At 33.8% G+C, this 14,683-nt stretch overlaps 1 protein-coding gene and 1 long non-coding RNA gene across 5 annotated transcripts in view; one reads left to right on the top strand and one right to left on the bottom strand.

Moving 5' to 3' along the window:
* TRMT11 (tRNA methyltransferase 11 homolog) overlaps nt 1-14,683 on the bottom strand; it is a 69,573-nt gene that overhangs the window by 31,757 nt on the left and 23,133 nt on the right. For all 4 annotated transcript variants that reach the window (XR_462943.3, XR_462944.3, XM_001380143.4 and 1 more), the window contains 4 exons: nt 9,331-9,411; nt 7,054-7,218; nt 3,680-3,752; nt 3,398-3,529 (listed from right to left, as the gene is read on the bottom strand). Coding sequence is in view for 2 of the 4 variants with exons in the window: in XM_001380143.4 (XP_001380180.2) it covers nt 3,398-3,529; nt 3,680-3,752; nt 7,054-7,218; nt 9,331-9,411 (451 nt within the window). In the remaining 2 variants the exon portion in view is untranslated. The remainder of the gene's footprint in view (nt 1-3,397; nt 3,530-3,679; nt 3,753-7,053; nt 7,219-9,330; nt 9,412-14,683) is intronic.
* Nucleotides 4,637-8,289, top strand: LOC103097273 (uncharacterized). Its single transcript, XR_462942.3, has 2 exons — nt 4,637-5,280; nt 8,216-8,289. It is a non-coding gene; the product is annotated as an uncharacterized LOC103097273 (long non-coding RNA).

The raw sequence follows: 14,683 nt of genomic DNA, 5'->3' as shown, positions 1-14,683 counted from the left end.
AATGTTGATTTGGAGCCATCAAAAAAAAAATTAAATTACGTACAGAATATTTTGAGGGCCATTCATTATAGTTCATCCTACAAAATTTCCCTCAGCTACTTAAAGAAACTCAGGCATCCAGAATAATGCCCTGAGAGTTTTAGATAGACAAAAATTCATTGTACTATGAATTAATGGTTTCTCCAACAAACAAATCCTTGAGAAATAAGACATAATACCCATTTTCCTCTTGAGGACATACACACAAATGTAATATCTGAACCCAAGTTACTGCTATTTTGTTTGGTTTTTTTTTTTATTTCAAATCTAAGGTCCTTTTCTCAACCTCCATTCTTTTTTATTTGACACTGCTGACTCTCCTCTCCTGGATACTCTTTCCTGGGCCCTATTCTTCCTCCTGTAGACATCCTTTGACTTACAGATCTCATCAGCTCTGATGAGTTCAAGCATTGTCTCTATTTTGAAGATTCCAAGATCTTTATACTGAACCCTCCTCTTTCTCATGAGCTCCAACCCTACATCATCTACTGGCCAATGGGCATTTCAAACTTGATATTTGTGAGGCGTTTCAAATTTAATATATTCAAAAGAGAACACATTACCTTTCTCTCAGAATTAGCCCTCTTAGAATTTTCATATTAGTATTGAGACACCGAGTACCTACCTTTGCACCTCAATGCCATCCCCAATTCCTCACTCTCATTTATCCCATATATACAATTAGTTGCCTAATCCTGTCACTTCAGCTTCCATATTTCTTATATACCTCCTTCTCTCTATTCAGACCACCACCACCACTCCAGTTCAGGCTCTCATCACTTTTGGAATGAACAAAACAATGCCTCCATATTGGCCTACCTGTCCATGTGTCTCTCCTCTCCAATTCATTCAAAATATAGCTGCCAAAGTGATTTCCCGAGGGCTGACCGTATCACTCCCCTACTCAAGAAACTACAATGGATCCTTTTAATCTGAAGGATCAAATGCAAACTCCTCTTTGGCAGTTTTCACTATATTATAGCCTCTCCTGATTTCCTTCAAAACTCAGCTCAAACTCCATCTTCTGCAGTGCAGAGGGCCATTCTTAGATGCTCAATTGTTAATGCTTCCTCCTATAAGCTAACCTTGAACCTTTGTAATTGTCTCATATCTACCTAGAGATGTACATCTGTCTCCCCTATTAGAAGGTGAGCCCTACATCAGCAAGACAGTCTATGATAAGCCCAAAGGGCAATAAAAAACTGTCTGCCCTTTGATCGAGCCATAGCACTGCTGGGTTTGTACCCCAAAGAGATAATAAGGAAAAAGACATGTACAAGAATATTCATAGCTGCGCTCTTTGTGGTGGTAAAAAATTGGAAAATGAGGGGATGCCCATCAATTGGGGAATGGCTGAACAAATTGTGGTATATGTTGGTGATGGAATACTATTGTGCTCAAAGGAATAATAAACTGGAGGAATTCCATGGAGACTGGAACAACCTCCAGGAATTGATGCAGAGCAAAAGGAGCAGAACCAGGAGAACATTGTACACAGAGACTGACACACTGTGCTACAATTGATATAATGGACTTCTCCATTAGTGGCAATGCAGTGATCCTGAACAACTTGGAGGGATCTACAAGAAAGAACACTATCCACATTCAGAGAAAAAACTGTGGGAGTAGAAACACTGAAGAAAAACAACTGCTTGATTACATGGGTTGAGGGAATATGGTTGGGGATGTAGATTCTAAATGAACATCCTAGTGCAAACACCAACAACATGGAAATAAGGTTTTGATCAAGGACACATATAAAACCCAGTGGAATTGTGCGTCAGCTATGGGAAGGGTGGGGAGAGGGAAGGGAGGGAAAAGAATATGATTCTTGTAACCAAGGAATACTGTTCTAAGTTGACTAAATAAATAACGTACAACAAAAAATATATAAATAAATAAATAAAAGGTGAGCCGTTGGAGGGCAGATTTTCACTTCTGGCTTTGTATCCTCAACACTTATGCACAGTATCAAGCACAGAGATAGATAGATACTTATAAATATTGGTTGATCACTGGATTTAATAAAATTACTTATTCTAAATCCCAAGTTCTAATATACTGAGATTCTGTCTTTCTACCTTTATAGCCTTCAATTTTTCAGACTTAGTCCTACTTTTTTGTTTCCTCTTATATGAAAGCACTTTCTATTTAGATTCCCCAACTCTTTATCTTTCCAGTCCCATTCCCAATTCCTCATTCTCATTTACCTCATCATTAGATGGGAAAAAAAGAATTTTAATGAGTGTTCTATAACCTCCTATAACTCATCTAAAAACTTTACTGAGGATTAGAGCACCCATACCTTAAAATGAGTTTTTATATAATATAAAGAATGAGTTGCATAGCATTAATTTATAAAAGAACAAATAAAACAAAAATAAAGGATACAAAGGATTTCAAACAGAAAATTAAACTTATGCATTAAGTACTATGTCCATGTTATTAGTATCCTAAAAAGGTAATATAAAATAGTCTTATTATAGAAATTAAAATACTAAACTGAGAACAGTCAGAAGGAAATCATGAAGAAATAAATGATCATAACTTTTATTTTAAAGTTTTCCAAGTATCATGGAATATTACATGCTAAACCAGGACTAAGGAAAAAAATGTTAAGATTATCAAATCAGAGGGTATGGGTTACAGGAAGAGAAGGTAATGAGAGCGACCCATCTGTTGTAGGTTCGTGCCTAGTGATGTTCTCTCCAACTGTCCATATTTTTCTGGCAAACTAACTGGCAAACAGTACGTTATGTTTCATGCTCCAGAATCTTATTTGTTTTTACAAAAAATAACAAGCTTTGTCCTAATAAGTAATTAACAGGGTAAAACTATGAGCATCTCTCAAGGCTATAGACTCTCTTCTCTTTGCTCTCTATACTTTCTAACTTGGTGATCTCATCAGTTCTGTGTATCACTGTCCTAGTCTGTGTAATTATTTTTCAAGGTTTTTTATCTTTTCAAAAAAATCTCATTTAGGGATATAACATATATTCCTAACAATGATATATGCAAATTAACTAAATAGGCAGAATCCAAAAATAAAAAATGGCCAGAGAGCCTAAAGAAAGAAGTTACAGTGTATCACACTCTCCTAAGCTTTGCATAACAAAGCATTCATTCAACAAATATTTATCAAGTCTAAATAAACCAATGAGTTAGAGAGACAAGGACTAAACAAACATGATTGTGCTGTGTATAGAAACTAAAGACTTTCACTTCACTTGAAATACCAAGACTCTTACTCCAGACACAACTGAAATTAAGAAAACAAGTCTAATAATACAAGATATATTATGAATATAGATATTCTAGAAATAGAATAAAAAGATAATGTTCTCCAAAGGATACATACTCTGGTAAGTATACTGGCAGCCAATAGACTAGTCTTCCACCAAGTACAAGAGTTTCTGCAGCAAAATTTAGAAGGTCTACAAACATGTCACTCAGATGATAATTGATGGAAACAGGGATGTGGCTTTCTGGGCTAAACAAAAAAAAAATACCAAAATTATATGCTTAGTGACAAACATTATAAAGATGTTTTTAAAGATAAACTTCAATAAAAGAAAGCAACAAGCATCTCAAAGTTGGAAAAGCTTAAATTTTTACATGTATATAGTTATCTGAAGCTTACCATTTTTCTATTCCTTTTGGCACTTCTTTCTGTGAACCCGTTTTTCTAGTAGATTCTCTGATACCATAGGGAGCTAAGCAGAAAACACAGGAAACACTAACAGCCAGAATTCACCTTTATAATTTCAAAAAACACATCTACATTAAATTAATAATGTCCAGGCAATTTTTTCTGCTCTCTAGTTAGCAACAGTAATTCATTCAAGCATCTAATTCAACAGTCGTTTTTTATTTTAGGAATATCAACATAAAAATGACCTTGTTCTTGTTGTTAAGAAGCTTACATTTTATTGGGACATGGGAGAGGTGGAGAGAGAATTATAGCATGGAAATAACTAAATAGAATTAAGCTAATAGAATGATTATGGAAAATGAGAGACCATTATAATGTTTTCCAAGAATATGTGAGAGAAAGCATTTTCAGTTAGAAAATGAAGAAATGGAAAGAACATGCAAGACTGCCAACAAATGAAGACTTGATAGATGCCACACTGAAAAAGGAAGTCTGGTTCAGTAATGTAACAGTGAAAAATATAACATGGGAAAATGAATTTCCATCTATAAGCATGTATTAAGAATCTAATAAATAGGGGCAGGTAAGGAGCAAAGTGGATAAAACACCACACCTGTAGTTGGAAGGATGTGGTTCAAACCTGATCTCAGATTCTTCAGAGTGTGTGACCCTAGGCAAGTCACTTAACCCCAACTGCCTAGCCCTTGCTGCCCTTCTACCTTGGGACAGATACTTAGTACAGATTCTAAGACAGAAAGTAAGAGTTTATTTAAAAAAAAAAAGGAATCTATGATGTGCCAGGTGACGTGCTAGCCTTTAGAGTTACAAAGATTAGAAACAAAGCAGACTCTGAGCTCAAGGAGTTTACATTCTATAAGGGTAAACAACTTGCATGTTAAGTATATACAAAATAAACAGAAGGCAGTTGGGACGGGAGCACTAACTACTGAAAGATCAGGAAAATTCTCTTGCAGGAAGTGATGTTTGAGCTGACCTTTGTAGGAAACTGGGGATTCTGAGAAATTGAAGTGAGGAGGGAATATGTTCCAGGAAAGGAAAACAGCAAGTACAAAGACATGCAGACAAAATAGATAAAGGAAATAGCATTTATTAAGCACTTACTATGTACCAAGTCATGTATAAAGTTCTATAAGCTGGAGGGGTATGTGTAAGGATTAGCAGCAAGGTCATTTTGCCCTGCCTGAAGGAACAAGTGCCAACAGAGGAATTTGTAACAGGGAGTAATTAGAGTTTACTGAGCAGGGAAGTGATATTATCAGAACTGTGCTTTAGAAATATGCCTGCAGTTATGTGGAAGACAGATTGGAAAGGAGAGACCTAAGGCAAGGAGGCAATCATTAGAAGGTTATTGTCCTGGGAAAAGGTGGTGAGAGCTAGTAGCTAAGGTAAATGGGAAGAAGGTGATCCATGTGCGAAATGTCATGGAGGCAGAATCAACAAAACCTGTAACTGACTGCTTACATGGAGTGAGGGGAAGTGAGGTGACGGAGACAACAGAAGGGTGGCAAACACTGGGTGAATGGAAGGATTACGATGCCCTCAACAGCGCCTGGAAAGCTCAGAAGAAGGTGGGTTTGAGCATTCAGAAAAGTACTGATTTCCAGAGTTCTAAACTTAAGAGTCAGAAAGTTGAAACCCCATCTCAGATATCATGCTAACTGCTCAGCCATGAACAAGTCTCTGTGAGCCTGGGCTTGCTCATATGTAAAACAAGAATAATAATGGCACTTACCTCCCCATGTTGTGAGGATCAAATGGGATACTTATAAAATGCTCAGTATAGTTTAAAATATTTAATACAGCACACAGTAGATGCTTAATAAATGATTGATTTCATTCCTTCCTACACCAAAGGAATTGTTGTGAAGACCAAATGAAATTACATTTATAAAGTACTTTGCAAATCTTAAAGTACCATATAAGTGTCAGCTATTATATAAATGCTAGTTATTATTGATAATTTGTGAGTTATTTATTTGAGTTATTGTATTATTATGAGTTATTTGTTATATTATATTATTAGATACAGTATATTATATATTATATTGTTTTATATTATTGTTTATTTATAATATATATAATTATGTATATAATTATATGAGTTATTCATTTTAAAATATCCAATAAGCAGTGAGTGATGCAGGGTTAGAATTCAGGAAAAAACTAGGGGAAAAACAAGGGTAGAGGAAAACAAGAAAATTGAATTTGGAGTTAGGAGAGGTAGATTCTTTTCCTGGTTCTGCTACTTATTAGATGTTCTTGGGAAAGTCGCTTAAAGAGTCTGAACTGCTCTTTCCTCATCAATAAAATGGAGTTAATAATATGAGCCCTAACAACTTCACAGGATTATTGTGAAGATCAAAGTGGCTAAAAGATGTAAACTACTTTATAAAAACAATAAACATTTATTAAGTTCATCTATTTTCCAAGCACTGTACTATGTGTTAAGGACACAAAGATAAGAATAAAATAAAACACAAATTCTTCACCTTCAAGAAACTTGTATCCAAATGGAGGACACCACATATAAACAGATAAATAAATACAAGGATAATTCAAGAAGCAAGAGAGCATCAACAACAAAGGGAACCAGCAAAACCTCCCTAAAAGAGTTGTTTTATGTCAGATAATATAAGCCTTTTTTTTTTAACCCCGCAAATATTTATTCTCCTAGACTTCAATCTCTTTGGGGGGGTTTTCTCATTTGGTTTCTTTTTTTAAACATATGTTTTTATTGTTATCTTTGTTTTCACACAGTCTACATTTCCCCCTGTATCTCTCCCCCTCTGCCTAGGATTATTATTATTACTAACAGTAGTATTATCAAATTATACCAGGTCTATGGGAATTCAGTATTCCTCTAATTGCACAGTATAAGATATCCTGTGATCTTTCTTTTGGCAGCAGTAAGTGCTACAAAAATACAAAGACCTCTATTTAGACAAACGTGCAGTATTTATCCATTCTCTTACTAAAAAATCTCAGATTATATTTGTAAATGGATTAGACATCTTGCTTCTAGTTTTTCTGAAAAATACTGAATTATCTTAACTATAAAAATAAATGTATATCTACATACATACCTAGAGCCAAAAAGAAATTAGGTATGGGAAAGAAAAAAATTAGAGACTAAAACTATGAATCATGTTGTTAAATTCTGCATTCCTCTTCAATAAATTTCTTGTACTACTTCCATATTTTTCTCCCTTATTACTAAATGAACAAATTTGGTGGAAATAGCACTGATAAGCTATGTGCCCTGGTATATGGTTTCCCCAACATATAAAGCTACTTTGCATAATTCTAATTGTACACCTACTAAGATATAGAAATATACTTACGATCAGTGATGATTGCATCAAAAAACAATCCCTTCCTCCAGGAAGGTTTAGATGCATCTGAAACGAGGACATCAAGATAATATTTCTCCAAGCCATACTGGCGAAGATTTGCCTTAATATTTTCATCTGGACCTCGCCATTTTTGATTTTTCCTACTAGCCTTCCCTAATGGGTAAGGGGAATAGGAAGAAAGAGAATATCATGTTTTGACATAAGTATTAGCCAAATTACTCTTATTCCTTCTCATTTAACTCATAGACTCACTTTTAATTCTCTGTTCCTTAAAGAAAAGCTCCTGATAATTTAATTTGCATTTTATTTAACTAAGTAAACAGTACTTTCACTTGATTTATTATGAAATTACTGCTTCAGTACAATAAGATACATTGTCACTTAGCTCCTGCAAGGACTCTCCTTGGGCAACAAAATACAAGTCCTATTTTCATGTAAAACTGCCTTCCTAGATACTTTTCATGCAATGGGAACTAAGCCATCTTAGCTAACAGATAAAATAGGTCAATCTTTCAAATAATACCCTTTAATATAGTATGCTATAGAACAAGGTTATAATATAATTTTTTTTATTTTATAAAGAACTTTTGGGGCATTTTCCCCAAAGGAAATCTACCTATTATAGGAAAGAGTCAAAAGATAATAATTCACCTGAGCACATTACTTCAGTGCTTCAAGAATCCATAACTTTATTAGCATAGGTATCCCCTCCAACAACAACTACTACTGTGACATGGTTGTCAGTTTTCAAGAGCTACCAAGGGCTCTTAAACTAAGGGTGTGGTCATTAATTTGTGAAGGGCTGAACAATTATGGTATATGAATGCTACTGCAACATTAGAAATGATGAAAGATGTTTCAGAGAAATATTTAAGGATTTATATTAGCTGCTGCAGAATGAACTAAACAGAATGAGAATAATTTAAACAATGACAACATACCAAAGACAAACAATCTGAAAAACCTGAGAATTCTGATCAATTTGAAGACCAATGATAAATGGCACTACCACCTGATGACAGAAACCCGATGAACTTAAGATGCAGAATGAGACATATATTTCTTGAAATGGCCAATTTGGAGATCTATTTTCTTAAATATGCAAATTTGTTATAAGACTTATGTTGCTTTTTTTGGTTTTTTTCCCCAGTGTGCAGAGGAGTGAAGAAGAGGAAACTAATATTTGTCAATTGAAAAATAAAATAAAAATTACAATAAAAAAGACTTGCTGTCTCCAAAAAATTCATTACTGTAAGGCCAACAAGGTGATATGCTTCTCTGAACTGGGCAATAATGATCTTCAGATGACAGACATGCTGTCTTTCACCAAGTCCATATTCAGTGGCATTTTACCTGGCCTAAATTCTTCTGGCTGTAATCTTTTTTATATTAGAAATATATAAACATAAATGACAATAACACTAACTTAATAAATTTCATTTTGCTCATTACAAATGTTATAAAATATCTTTAATGAAGAAAAAATTCAAGCCATCAATTAGGAATATTTAACTCTGGCTTGCTCTAGCAAGAGAAAAAGATATAGCATAAGAAATTCTCATCTCATACATTAAACATAAAGCTAATTGACCACCATACTCTATAAGGATATAATTTCTTCATAAAAGAAAATAAATCACAAAGAATACTTCTTTCTTGGAAGGTGGTTCATGTAATAATTTATTTCTCCCTACAAATTGTTGGGGGGTCAAAACAAAAACAGAAGAGTATTACAATTCATTCTATCAAATTTACTCTAGTGCACAGTTCCTTAAGGCTAGTTCTTCACTTAGGACCTCAATAGGGCAATTTTGGTTTCATTGCAGGAAATGCTTTAATCAACACAGCTGCCAATTTTTGGCTAGTGGTACTAAATAAGCAATGACAAAATTTATAATACTGCCTCCAATGTGTCAAGTAAAGAAATGCTATGAAAGTCCCCAAGGAAAAATGAGCCATTGCTATTATATTTATTTATTATTTATCATATTTATTACTTATTATTCATATTATTTATCATATTTATTCATGTCATCCCTTCTCATGTATAATTGAAGGAGAAAATCAGGGAGGTCGGGAAGATAAGAGGAAGTAAAAAAATGTTTTTCTTATCTTGACATAAAGGTCATCTATTTTGATGCTACTAACCTAAAGTTGACTATATCACAAAATAATAGCCCAAAAAATTATTTAGCTTTCTATTATTTATAAAAAGGAACTGTTAATACACTAGTGAGTGTTAAGCTATTTGGAACCACAACTTACCCAATCCATGAACTGTATTATAATCTATGTCTGTTCCACATACATAGGCCCCAAAATGAGCAGAGGGTATCAAGAGGCCACCTAAAAATTAAAGAGACGATAACAGTGCATGATCAATTAGGAGGAAAGCTGCATTTCCCCATCTCCTCCGTTTTCTCCTCTTCACTTTAGTAGTACCAGAGAGCCTAAAAATATAGCTGTCTGAAGGGTGTGCTGTGGATTTATTAATCCTTACTAATAAATTAATCTGAGGTCATTAGAAAGTAGGGTATAAATTAGTATGGTTTTTATCGTTACTGAAAAGTATTGCTGATACACAATTACTTCTTCAACATTTTTTTGTATCTCCTTCTACTCAAAGGGGCCCCTACAGACACATCCTGCTCATTTCTGACAAATTAGCTCATAGAGTTTGCTACATAACCACAGTTGGCATCCTTTCCCCACATACAAAACAACTAACTTCTGACATTTGGGCTTAATTCTCAATGAAGTCACAAAACTATAAATAAATATTAGAGGGCAGAATTTATGCCACTCACATGTCAACCCCTACCAAAACCAAAGGAAACATGTTAGGACAAGTTACAGCTTCTCATGTAGATCATTTTTTTTTTGTAATTTTCCTTCATATTTTAAAATCATTCCATTTTTCAAAGTTAAATATCAGCATAAAAATCAAAAACAAAAATAAAAATGCTCATAATAATCAGTCTTTGACTTTATATGTGTCATAGTCCAAAGCAGAATAATCTAACAAACTATACATTTGCCTATCTACTATTTGACAGAGGTGATCTATGATTTAGGGCATAAAATATATTCTGGTATGGAAAAGAAAAAATATGGAACTTCAGATTTCCCAAATATAACCTCTCAAAATAAAATAGGTAGTTTCCAAAAAATCAATTATTCTCTCCAGAGTCAAAAACATTATACCTGTACTATGTTATATGTAGTATACAGTCATGTCCTTTAAATAATACTTAGAACAAAGTATCATAGGATTCATACCAAAATACTTTTAAAAAGCAAACAATACTACCACTAAACAGTTATGAAAGTAAGGATGAATAGGAGCACCAAAAGCAATCTGAAAATTAAATCCAAAGTCCATTCTCATGAAAAGGGATTTAAGTGAAAGATAAGGGGATAAAGCCCCGATTAACCTAGTCATAATAACAGAACCGTCAGAGTAATCATTATGAAATGTGAGTATAAAATGTATCAAGCTGAACGACTTATAACATTCACACTATGACTTGAACTCCTTCAATTCTACCCAAGGAAGCAGATACTCACCTTGGAGGACTAGTTGCCAAGTGAAAAAGAAATACTTCCCTATAAGCTTCCTCAAACACAACCCTATCCACTTGGCTACAATGAGTTCAAAAAAGACAAGACTCGTTGCATAATATAATATACTACTGAGAGGAGATAAATAATCTTAAATAATCTTTTTTTATTTCTATTTTTTGAGGCTTCTTTTAAAAATGAGCTTGTCTTACTGCCTTGGCCATTGCATAACCACTGGTAGGCAGCCACTGAGGCTGTTGTACCCTTGAAATATTCCAGAATTGAGGGTTTATGAGATTTCAGCATCAAAGGAACAGGACAAGATTCACCTGCTTCCTGCTCTCATTCCAGAGTCTGGGAATGTCTTAGCTTCACACTACTTAACAAGAACATTTACAAGCAAAGTTAACATCTTATACAGAGAATTTTAATTAAAAAAAAAGACATTTTTTAAGTTACTAAATGTGCTATCCAAGTATAGGCTGATAAAAGCTTTCCATTTCTGAAAACTTAGATATCAATCATAAAAAACTGGACTAGGTCCAGAAAATGAATGGCGAGACTTCAATATGGATATAATAAAAGGAGGTAAAATAAAAAAGGAAAAGAAAGGTAGTAGAACTGAATAGTCCATTATGCCACTGAAAACACACACAGACAATATGAAATGCCATACTTAATTAATCTACTAAATACCAGTAATCTGAAGGAATAATATCAACAGAATGATATGGAGAGTACTAGACAAAACTGGATTACCCAACCTGACCAGATAGCTCATTAAATTTCCACACATTTCCTTCCTTTAGTGAAAATTAGGCCTTTCTTCAAAGAGCTTATCATCCAGGGAAGCCAGTTAGAATTATAAAAAATTTGACATTTCGCCAACTTGGAGTTTCAATTCCAATTCCATTTAACAGAAACCAGGCAATGGGATAAAGCCAAGAAAAGAAGTCAAGTTCTTAAGAGTTTACAATAAAATTTGCTTCTTTTTTTTTTTAAACCCCAGCTCTGTGATGGACAGGTGACAAGGTGGGAGACCAAGAACCCACTAGGGAATCAATTATCACTTTTTTTTCTGATTTTATCCTTTACTTTCTGTTGTCCCCTCAAAGAACTATGAGAGAGTTTCCCACTCTGAGGGCCATGCTTCTCCTATTTCATCCTGAGGAAAGAACCATAAGAATCTGGTTCAGTAATCATTGACCAATAGGAATAAACACTACACTATTCAAAGGGGAACAAGTGAGGGTCTTTCACACCACTGGGCCCTGCACCTCTCTATGAAATAACTGCAGCTACAAATAGAGAACTAGGATTTTCCAAACAGAAACCTTCATTTCCTTATCTTGTCTTCTACTGTATTTTAGCAAAGAAAGAAGAACTATAGTCCTAAATAAGTCTATGCAAACTTCTGAGAATTAGCCACTGAAATGTTCAATTATCCTTCAACAGAAAGTGTCCACATAACAAACCTGTTCATTACTACTTGATATTGAGTCTGGTATCTGTCATCAAAGTAATAATAATAATAATAATAATAATAATAATAATAATAATAATAATAATAATGAAAGCTCAAGATTTGCTTAGCACTGCACCAATATTATCTCAGTTTAGGCCTCACAACAAGTAGGGGGAAGGGGAGGTTTAGGTGCTATTATTATTATACCCACTGCATATGAAGAAACTGCCAGACCAAAGAGCTAATAAAGTTCCTGAGGCCAAATCTGAACTTAAGTCTTCCTGACTCCAAGCCTAGTACTCTATCCAGTATGCTATATTCAATCTCAAGATCTTGATTAACCTCAAGTCTCAAACCCAATACTATGTGCTCCACTTGACAAAAAGGATAAGAGCATGGGTTATATAATTTATATAATTTAATATTATATAATTTATATATTTATATATAATGTTTATATATAATTTTATATTTATATATAATTTAATAATATAATAATATAATATATAATTTATGTAAAGATATACAACAGTCAGTGAAAGTGCTACATGTAATTCATGAATCTACATTTGTAATATAATTCACAAACAAAACAAAACAAAAAACCTAGCAAATGAAATATAAGTGTGAAAATTTATTCTGGCTGAGCACACAGAAAGGATTTTAAAAATACTGTGCTGACTGATTAATCTACTAAGTGTGTTCTTGGGATAACAATAATCATATTGCCTATTGAGCAATTATTTTAAACCTTAAATAAAGAGATATATATTTTTTTAAATCCTGAACAAATCTGGTTGCTGAAATGTAATGGAAAAGTGTTTTTCTACAGCTCATAATGACATTCTAGAAAACAGTAGCAGACTGTCTAAAAGGACAAGGAAAGTTATTCAAATGAAAAAAGATTACATCTCTCTCCTTCCAGTTTCCTAGAAGCTTTCTAACTTACTACTCTATAACCTTGAGAAAAACACATCCCCTGAATAGAGGAAAGATATTGGTAGAAAATCATGTTCATTTCAATTCTGCTTTTCTACCAATAAGCATTTTTAATAATATTAAAATAGATAATATGTTGTAAATAAATGTCAAAGAGGAAAGGAATAGGACCAGGAAAGGGGGGAACAGGAAGGAATGATGCCAAATCTATAACCTAACTTTGAGAAAAATGTGACTTCAAAGTCAGGGCTACTTCATTTCTCTGGTCCTTAAAGCCCTCTATGAGAAAGCAATAAGCTCAATAACAAACAGGTTATCCTAAAGAATTGTTCCCAAAGAAAAATGAAACAAATTTATGTAAATCATCACTGAACTAAATAAAACAAATTAAAATTCTAAAATTATGTCTGGATCACAAATGGACTACTATGTAAAACTGACCTACATATCAACCATTCAGTTTAACTACTCATCTAACCTTCCACTAATAAGTTCAGTAATATGACTGCTAAACCAGCCAAGACAAGCTTTTTTTAAAAAATCAATCCTAACACCTCAAAACCACTTCAATGTGCAAAGTCACTCTCATCCACAATAGTTAAAGCAAGTGAGAATTTTCACTGCTATAGAAATTTGTTTTTTGCTCATTTGTTTTCACTTGTGTTGCCAACAGAAAGGACTTTTCACTCTAATACCTAGAAGAATCAAAGACTTTTTACCATATCCAGATTAATTTAAAACTAGGATAAAGAAGCCTCTAAGTAGCACAGTGGCTGGAGTGCCAGGCCTGGAGTTAGGAGGATCTGGGTTCAAATTCGGCCTCAGACACTTCCTACCTGTGTGATCCTGGGCAAGTTACTTAACCCATTTGCCAATCCCCTACCTTCTATCTTAAGAGTTGTTTCTAAGACAGAAAGTAAGGATTTTTTTTAATGAAATAAAACTACACTAAGAAGATTTAGGGGGGAAACTATGACACTACATGCAGGGTATCCAAGAATTCCTCCCAGTCCACAAAGCATTATAAAATTCCCAAGAAAGGGACTAAATAGTGGTGAGGATAATGATCAGTTAGGAAAGATACAAGGTCATAAGGGTAAGGAAGAAATGCATAAACAACGTAGTAGGAATATATTATTTGTATAATGAATAGAAGAGATGAAGTTATTGGTTAATTGAAAACTGATTAGTGGGCTAATTCATTAACAGAAATATATACAATAATCTCTAGTTCTTTTTATCGTTTTATTTGATATACTTGATATTGATGAACAAAAAACGGTGGCTGGGTTTAAGTTTTAACTGACACATACCATTTATGTGACCACAGCACCATCAGGACAGCCAGAGATTTACTTCAAGGAACTCTGAAAGGATTGTAATAATGAGAAACTGATATTTGGAAATTTCCCCAGTAGAATCCTGGTATCCTTTTGTCATTACCACAATCCTTATGGAATTCATGATGATGAAATTCCTGCTCATCCTTACAATGACCAGGGGCTCCCAATTCCATAGTAACTGGGATATGTCATTATGGTCACAGTCTTTTCCCTAAATTACATTCCATCAATCTCCACCTTTATAGTTTACTTTAAAGTATATAGTTTATAGTTTTTTGCTAACTAAATAGTAAACAGCATCTATTTTTTT

The sequence above is a fragment of the Monodelphis domestica genome, chromosome 2, assembly GCF_027887165.1.
Source record: "Monodelphis domestica isolate mMonDom1 chromosome 2, mMonDom1.pri, whole genome shotgun sequence".
NCBI lineage: Eukaryota > Metazoa > Chordata > Mammalia > Didelphimorphia > Didelphidae > Monodelphis > Monodelphis domestica.
This window is presented reverse-complemented; position numbering and strand designations above follow the sequence as displayed.